This window comes from Musca autumnalis, unplaced genomic scaffold (assembly GCF_047663935.1).
Source record: "Musca autumnalis isolate F117 unplaced genomic scaffold, ASM4766393v1 scaffold_5, whole genome shotgun sequence".
NCBI lineage: Eukaryota > Metazoa > Arthropoda > Insecta > Diptera > Muscidae > Musca > Musca autumnalis.
Window position 1 is genome coordinate 189,685,563 of NW_027412088.1, and position 9,336 is coordinate 189,694,898.

Consider the following 9,336-nt stretch of genomic DNA (forward strand, 5'->3'; position numbering starts at 1 on the left):
CAAAACAAAAAATCCGCGTTGATTTGAAATCAATCATTGTTTTCAAGATATGAAGCAGACACCTAACATAGATTTTTTTAAAGCTTCGAGGAGGAGGTCGAATTCGTAGATGAGTAAAAGAAACACTCACACACCAACAACAAGAAAGAAAACAAATTGAAGTTGAACTTCAATTCAGGTCTTTTGGAAATAGAAACAGAATTCAGTCGGTGTAGAGAAGTGAAAGAAGAAAGTTTAAAATAAATCAATTTTTTGGAAAGTGAAATTAAAAAACTTTAAAATAGTTAACAAAGACTTTCAATGTGAAGCTTAAAACCCCAATATTGGAATAATAATATTGGAATAAAAATATTTAAAAATTAAAAAAATCACTACAAAAAATGTTATCCCATTTAAATTTATTTCCCCTGATTTTGTGCTCCTTATTTGCAATTTGTGATCATGTTGGTGCCTTATTCGAGCAATGCAATCATCGCATAAACATGAAAGCCGGTGATAAGCTGTATATTAACTCACCATATTATCCCGGTGACTATCCAATTGGTACTTCGTGTCGTTATACCGTGGTGGCTCCCGAGGATTATGCTTTGAAATTTAAATGTGACATTAAACTGAATACGGTGAGAATGCGAGGAAATTTTTCAAATGACTCTTTTTATTTCAAATACCAAATGAACAATGATTTGATTGGGCGCCATTAAGGAATTGAATTGGTTATAAAGCGTTTTTATAATCATTGAATATAATTTATTTATATAGTTTATTTAATTATTTTGCCATTATTATTAGAAATATAAATTATTTATTCATAATTACCAGAGCAACTATTGGGCGCCATTAAGGATAGGTTGGTTTTTATTTTCTTTCTTAAATATACATATGTTCCCACAAACATGCTGGAAGGCTCCGTCGTATGCAGGGGGAGGCCCAGCTGAATAGTGGAGACAGAAGGAAAATATTTCAAACAACTCTGACATTCAATGAATGTTTATTTCAATACCAAATAGAGAATGATTTGATTGGGAGCTATTGGGAGATTGTATGTCATTTTACTCTCAATTGATTAAACAATTACAGTAAGTCCTCTGGAAATTTAATTATGATTTGAGACACGATGTGTAAAATTCATCAACAAGATGTGATTGATGTCCTTGAACGAAAAAAAAACCAACTAATCAAAATATAGGCGAGAAAAGTTTACCGCAAAAAATTAAAAGAAAAATCTGAGCGTAGGTGCACGTTTTGGTAAATTATAACTTCTCGTAACAGATCAGAAATTTGTCGTTGAGAAACCGACAAGATTAGCAAATACCTTTTCATGGAATGTCAGACGTCATCGCAATGTGTCTTCCTATAAAATTTCGTACTTTTTATACCCTCAGCCTTTAGGCTAAGGAGGGTATATACACTTTGATACGATAAAAAATTTGCCTCATCGAAATAATGGTTTTAGACCCCAAGTATGCTTGGACGAAATATGTTTCAGACAATTTGGAGTCGATATAGCCATGTCCGTCCATCTGTCTGTCTGTCCTGCTGGCTGGAGCGCACGATAACTCTCGAACGGATGAACCGATATTTTGCCCAAACTTAGTTTAAGTTCGAAGATGAGCTACATCGGTCCACTCCTTCCTGTACCTCCCCCACAAAAGTTCGAAAATGTTCGGAAAGTTTGTGCGCACGATAACTCTTGAAGGGAGTTACCGATTTGGTCCATACTTTGTCTAGCGTAAACCTTCTACCAGAGTAATATGAGGTTCCAATATGGTCTCAATAGGTCCACTCCTTCGGTTACCCCCGACACCAAATTTCGGAAAAGTTTAGTTTAGGCCCATCTCTCGAATCGCTTTGATTTTTGTTTTAGCAACTTGTATTCACTGCCCTCCATACGACGGTACAAGTTTCATCAGGGGCAAGTCCATACTTCCTGAGAAAATAGCATGAAAGTTGCAAAAAAACCCCTACGACACCCTGTGAGGTGGTTGGAGCGCAAGATAACTCTCGAACGGATCTGCCGATTCGGTCCAAAATAGGTCCACTCCTTCGGTTACCCCCGACACAAAATTTCGGAAAAGTTTAGTTTAGGCCCATCTCTCGAATCGCTTTGATTTTTGTTTTAGCAACTTGTATTCACTGCCCTCCATACGACGGTACAAGTTTCATCAGGGGCAAGTCCATACTTCCTGAGAAAATAGCATGAAAGTTGCAAAAAACCCCTACGACACCCTGTGAGGTGGTTGGAGCGCAAGATAACTCTCGAACGGATCTGCCGATTCGGTCCAAAATATGGCCTTAGTAATATTTTGTTCAAACATAGTTTAAGTTTGAATATAAGCAATATCGGTCCACTCCTTCAGGTACTTCCCCAACAAAGGTTCAAAAATTTTCGGAAACATTGTTCGTACGGTAACTCCTGAAGGGAGTGGCCGAATTGGTCTATACTTTACACATCCTAATATATCTACCAGATATAGATCAGGTTCTAATATGAACTATGCTTGTCCACTCCATCCGGTACCTCCCACACAAAATTTCGGATAAGTTCACTTTAAGACCTGATATCGGATCACTTTGATTTTTGTTGAAGCAACTTGAAGTCGCTGCCTCAATTACGATATTAAAAGTTTTTTTAAGGGCAAGTCCATACTTCTTGAGCAAACAGCCCGAAGAGTGTAAAAACCCCCTATGACACCATATGTTGTGGCTGGAGATCCACTTCCATAACGGTCAATGTCGGTCAATGTCGATCCATTCCTTTTAGTATCTCCTCCGCAAAACTTTTGATCTTTAATCCTAATCAACATTTTTGTCGGTTCAAACGCCTAAATTTTTTAAAACCCCCTAAATACATACGTATTTTGGGAAAAAATTGTTTCAATATACAATAAGGTATATTTTACGGAGAACAATTGGCCATAGTAAGCTAGAGGTCTTTAGACGATCAGATGGTCTTCTAGTAAATAATATCTTATCATAACATATCAGAAGGACTTTCCAAAGAAGAACAGAAGATCTTAAAAAAGAAAGTTGATCTTCTTTTCTATGACTGACTGTACCTTCTCATAGAAATATAGAATACTTCCTCGTCTTGGAGAGAACTTTCCACTTGTTGACCATGTAATAGAGTACACTCACAGAAGATCTGAAAGTCATCTCACAAAAGAGCTGAAGGCAGCGTTGCCGACAGTTTTTGATCAGAAATCGTCAAAAAAAATCGTCAAATTGTCAACAATATTTGAAAAATCGTCAAAAAATCGTCAACATGGTCCAAAACTCGGTTTGGTTACCGTTTAATGCGATTTTTCGCTGCTATTTTTGTGAATGAGACTGACAACATAAGATATACAATCCACAGCAATAAATCTAACCCAATATCACTTAAATACTGCTATAAATACAGCTTTCAGAAGATGATAGTTTTCCTATGGTTATCGATTTGAAGCAATGCAGTATGGTAAAGCTGGGTACACATTGTCATTTTAAATGGTAGCTTAGCTCAAATATCGCTTGCTTGACAGTGTAACTGTCCATATTTGTCCGTACACGTACATTTTGGTTGTTGGGCAGTCGAAAATCGATAAAAATTTTCATTCAAAACTGGCTGACAGATTAAAGAGGGCATTTGTAGGAAGTTAATAAAGCTGGGCTCATATTTTTTATAACAAAATATATATAAGTAACATTTTATCTAGAAAACTTTTAAGGAAGATTTTCATCCATTACCAAAACTAAACGAAAATTTTCAGCTCATGTAATTTGAATGTGGGGCAAAAACTATGAAATACCTGTGCCTAGATATGCCAGATATGTGCCTAAATATAGCCAATCCGTCTGGAAATTGCTATAAAACATTAAAAAGCTCAAAAATCGAGTTTGGAACATTGCTTTCCTTAAAATCTTTCGTGAAACTTTGGTCAAAATGTAGTTATCGTCTTTTATTTCATGCATTTCTGGCATAGATGAAAAATCGCCATTTCGGACCATAAAATCGTCAAATCGTCATTTTTCAATTTTGTGCCAAAAAATCGTCAAAATGACGATAAATCAGCAAATTCGGCAACACTGGCTGAAGGTCTTTTCACTGAAGAGCTGAAAGTCTTCTCACAGAATATCTGAAGGCCTTCTCACAGAAGAGCAGGAGGTCTTCTCATAGAAGAGCTGGAGGTCTTCTCATTAAAGAGCTGAATGTGTTCCCCTAGAAGAGCTGAAAGTGTGCCCGTAGAAGAGCTGAAGGTCTTCTCATAGAAGAACAAATCAATATCACCAACTAACATGACTGATAGATAAACTTGTAAAGAACTGCAACTGTGTGTCCCTTCATGCCTTCAGTGGGCCATTAACATAAGAATGTTAAGAACTTACCGGTGCTTTGGCACAACAAGATGTCGTAGATGCAGTATATGCTTGGGTGGCATAATAAAAACCATCCAAAGTACCCATCGCCGAGGCATGTTAGGAAAGATCTTCATAATATAGTTGGAGAGAGAGAGAGAGAAGACCAAAGGTACGCAAGATATCCTCTAGATTAACAGGCATATCACGCAGGGTGAAGTGGTATTCATACTGATGCAGTCGCGGAGGCTATAAGAGCCTAATGTATGAATACCGTCCTCGAATATAATGCAGCATCCTTGGCAGGAGAAGAACTATAGCTGCAGAGACAAACGAGAATTGTTTTGGCGAGACTAAGTTCGGGTTGGTGCATTTGCCTCAATTTTTACTGGATCAGGATGGATGGCATAACTTAGAACATCTTCCCAGCATGCAGTAAGGGTCAGCATAATAAACTGCGCCTGTTCAATTGCTCTTTTAAGCCAACTCACCTAACTAATGTTTCAGTATGGACTAATCGCATCAAGTCTGCCGCATTTCTGAACTTGGATTATAGAATACATGTTTTGCTGTTCGGCTGAAATTAAGGGTTCCTTCTTGAAGAATATAATGAAAAAATAGAAAGGGAAAGGAAAAAATGTGTTAATTATTTGTGGGCATGGAGTTGAATATGGAGAGCCGGAGAGCCTGCGCCACATCACTTGGTTTAGATCACAAATCTAAACATAGATTTGTTGTATTAGATGGGTAATGGAACAATTGCGAAGGGCTCTGATGGCAGGAAGGGCACGTGTTTAAGGTATTAAGTAAAATAGGTTACAGGAATTGATAACATTGATATACGTGGACCGAAGTTGTAGCAGAATGGAACATGTTTACCAAGAAAGTTGCAGCTCACAGTCCACTTTATTGCATCTATAGTCATTTATGGCTTGGGATATAGCGTTCGCTATGGAAAATCGGTTGGCATCCGATAATCGTCTTGGATGCTTCCACAATAGCATCTGAAGTCCTGACGGATGTGTCGTGGGGATGGATCTTCCATCACAGTGTAATGACTGGAATTAAAAGGCAGATAGGATGCCAGCCGTAACTGTTTGACTGACAGCATCCTGCTCATGAAGGTGATCCACACTGTACATTTGGACACAACCTGTTGCAACGCGTAGCACATTCTTCTGGGTTGTTTGCAAATTTCTCCATTGTGTGTCGCTGAGGAAGAAAGTCCAGACTGGAGCTGAATATTTAACTGAAGGAACAACCGATGGCTTTGTACGCCGCAACCAATGTTTCGTTATCACAAACCTTTAGGACTTTACTTTCTTGTTTTTATACATATGTAGGTAGGGTGTGATGAGAAGTGGAGGAGATTATCGAAGACTGCCCCCAGTATTTTGGATTACTAACTGTGGGCATAAGCCAGTCTCCGATGAATATATCAAGTTCTCGGTTTATTTTTGTCGTCCAGAATTGAAGAATGACACGAATTACTTTGTAGGGGATAAAACAAGATAGGTCTCCCTAAAGAAATTATCGTCGGAGTCTAGATAGTCGAAAATATAAGCACTTACGTTGTGAATATTAAAGCTGTATCAACTGAATATATGTGTAGTAGCTGCTACAACAACAACTGAAGAAGACGATAACTTACGAATTGACAGGAGGATTTTAGCGGACCGTTGTCGATTGCAATATATTTTTTCAAAAAATTCCAGGAAGGTCTATATGAGATTCTTGAACTTAAATCATATTCCTATTTAGGACAACTCCTTCGGCTACCTCCTTACCTTCGAAGATTTGTAAAAATTGTTACTAAAGAAAGTGCTAGTGGTTCGGATAACAACTATGACATTTTTTCGTGGACAATACCATGCTTCCTGATTAAATTGTTCGTAAATTTAAAAAAAAATCATATGGTGGGCAATTACAAATGCTGGTTGGCCCGATAACTATCGATATGAATGACTTCAAAAATTAAATACAGTGGATCATGTCGGTCCACTTCTTCTTGCACTTCCTCCTTTAAAACAGTTTAAGGCCACTTCTTGCATCGTGTTGATCAAGACGGCAACCCAACAAGGGTAGGCCAATACTTCTCGAGATATGGGCCCAGAAATGGCTCATTAGTTAGAGACCCACCTTCATCCATCTCGCTGTTAAGTCCACGTTTTTGCTACAGGTTGCCTTTGTGGTCTCTGTTACAAAGCTATAATTTCATATTCCAAACTTCTGTCGATAAGAGCCCGAAAGTTCTTGTAATTATTACGAAGGGAGATGCACTCCATTTGTGTAGACTGCGTTTTACTCAGAAGGTCTGCGATTCAAACCCTAACCAGATCATTTTCGACGGTGGCAATTCCCCCCAGACTAATGTTGGCTTGCATTTACTGAGTATTCCAGTCATGAAAAACTTCTCTACAAGTCGATCGGGCTCGGCGATGAAAAGTAGCTCAAATTTCATTGATATGAAAGAAGTCTCCCTTGTCCCTTCGGGGATGTTGTGGAAATATATGTATGTATGCATAAGATGAGGTTACTTGACTGCCGACAAAGCCTACTTATTCATTGTTGCAAATCTTATATCCTTTTGTAATAAGGAAAATTTTATAATTATATGTCGTATCTCCGTTGCATGCTTTTAGGCGTTCATAACAAAAACATATGTTATATTCAATAATATGCTCCTTTTGCCTTTCCATATAATCTGAAATACTTTTCAAGTCTAGAAAATCTCTACCTATTATCAATGTTACAACTTTGAGTATTCCATGTGCCCTTAAAGTTTTACTTCCCTATTATTCCTCTTTTAGATAATCTCTTGCTACGATCCAGGTCTTAAAGTATTCCATATATCTTTAAATTTTCACCTCCTTATCCTTCCTCTTTACAGATCTCTTCCTCATCACAATGTGTCAATGAGGTCTTCTATTTCAATAGCGAGGGAAGTGAACTCCTCACCGGTTCCGAGTACTTTTGCGGAAAGGGTCAAATGGAGAGGACCAGTTTCCTTAATCGTGCCGTGTTTTCCTATATTTCAACTCCACCGAACAAAAGAACCCTAGTCAATGTTCTTAAAGAAGCTGAACAGGCGGAGAAAATAAAGGAAACGAAAACTAGAATAAAAACAACTAAGACACCCAACAAAACAACAACGACGACGACAAAGAAGACAAAAACAAAAGCCAACACTTCGACGACGACAACAAAAAAACCACTTCAAGTGACTACCCCAAGAAGAGTATCTACTAAAACAGAAACAACCACAAGAAGTAGTACTTTATTGAGTAGTATGACTACGACAAGGACAATGCCGATGACGACGTTGACTACTACCCGGACAACTTCCTCAACAACTCCTTCACCATTGAAGGTAAAGAATGAAAAAAATGTTAGCAATTCGTTTGCTTATGTGGTTGCCTTGTTGTCAAACAAAGTCGACACACATGCCTTTGATGGAGTTTCCTTGGCATCGTCTACATCATCATCGACTGCTCCAACAACAAGTGTTTTAAATTTCAGCTATGATATCCTGCCGGCCAGCACGTGGCGTAATGGCTCAATCGACATTCCTAAGATTTCCTCTAAACGTGTGGCCAAAGTTATTGTTGGTCAAGATTACCACCAGTCAAGTGGCTTCTTGACGTCACAGACCTCCACCCCTAAACCTCAGATGGTGCTGCGTAGCTTGGAAGGTGGGGGATCATTTTCTTGTTTGGTGGAGGTTATACAACCTCCCTGTGACTGTGGCTGGGGTTCATCTACTAGGATTGTGGGAGCATCAGGTGCAGCAGGATTGGATGAGTTTCCGGCAATGGCCGGTATCATGGCCAAAAAAACTCAAAGGATTTTTTGTGGTGCAGCCATAAGTGAGTTTGGGAATGAATGTTTTCATTTTGTTTTTGTTTTTCGGTTCAAAGGTGTCAAAAAGATGTGAACAAAATCTTCTTTCTTTGCTTTCCTTTTCAGTTCATCATCGTTATTTACTATCGGCTGCCCATTGTTATGTGACACCGGAGACTAGTCGGGCAGAATTGCTGCAAGCGGTGGTGGGAGAACTTGACACCTCAACAGGTAAGGACTCCATAGAGCAGAATGGGAGTCATTTAAAATTTTATAATCTTTCTTCCTCACCCACTTCTTTTCAGTCCTGGAATCCACCTACACCCGCTACCACGACATTGCCTACATTTTCATTCATGAATTTTATCGTTCCACTGCGTCCAGGGTCCACAATGACATTGCTTTGTTAAAGACCCACACAAGCATCGCCTACAATCGTTTTGTGGGACCTGCCTGTTTGCCATTTTTACCCGTAATAGGCCCAGGAGGACATCGTAAAGCACCCGTACCGGGTCAACGTGTTGAAACTGCTGGCTGGGGTACCACCTCCTTTGGCGGACAACAATCTTCGGTGCTGCTGAAAACTACCCTCGATGTTATATCTCGTGAAAGTTGCCAAAAGCTTATACAATATTTGCCAGCTGGAGCTTTTTGTACCTACACCCCGGGGAGGGATACCTGTCAATATGATTCTGGAGGGGCTCTTTATTTACGCGGTGCACGTCTTTATGCTGTGGGTATTGTCAGCTATGGTTTTGCCTGTGCCTCAAATCAGCCTTCGGTGAACACAAGGGTGGCTTCACACTTGAAATGGATACGAACTAAGTCATTGGATGCTCAATATTGTGTGAAATAAAGGAGGAAGAGAGAGGAGAGTAAATGTGTAATAATTGTGTGATGCATAGTTTTGGGGTGAGTTGTGGTTATAATGGAAACATCTCCTTCCATAGAAGAGTGGAAACATTTCTCATAGAGGAGTGTGAACTCTTCGTAGACAAGAGTTGAAGCAGAGTCAACTCTTCTGCGACTGTTCTGAAGACCTTTCATGAAGAAAGGATGATTCCCAAGACCCTCTATTGAAAAGGTATTTCCTAAGACCCATTCTTGAAGAAAATGGTGCTTCCTAAGAAAAGGTTGTTACCTAAGAACCTTTCTTGATGAAAG

General features: G+C 39.0%; 1 protein-coding gene across 1 annotated transcript; it reads left to right on the forward strand.

The window, feature by feature from the left end:
* The first annotated feature begins 380 nt into the window (after nt 1-380).
* LOC141386885 (uncharacterized) lies at nt 381-9,028 on the forward strand. The gene is made up of 4 exons (XM_073955786.1): nt 381-620; nt 7,223-8,198; nt 8,299-8,403; nt 8,478-9,028. The coding sequence occupies exons 1-4, from the start codon at nt 381-383 to the stop codon at nt 9,026-9,028; spliced, it is 1,872 nt and encodes a 623-aa protein (XP_073811887.1).
* The last annotated feature ends 308 nt before the right edge of the window (nt 9,029-9,336 follow it).

Excerpts from the sequence above, each read along its gene's own strand:
- LOC141386885 (XM_073955786.1), top strand. The coding sequence starts at position 381 with ATGTTATCCCATTTAAATTTATTTCCCCTGATTTTGTGCTCCTTATTT. Across the intron at positions 621-7,222 it reads GTGACATTAAACTGAATACG|ATCTCTTCCTCATCACAATG; the intron begins GTGAGAATGCGA and ends TCCTCTTTACAG. Across the intron at positions 8,404-8,477 it reads AGAACTTGACACCTCAACAG|TCCTGGAATCCACCTACACC; the intron begins GTAAGGACTCCA and ends ACTTCTTTTCAG.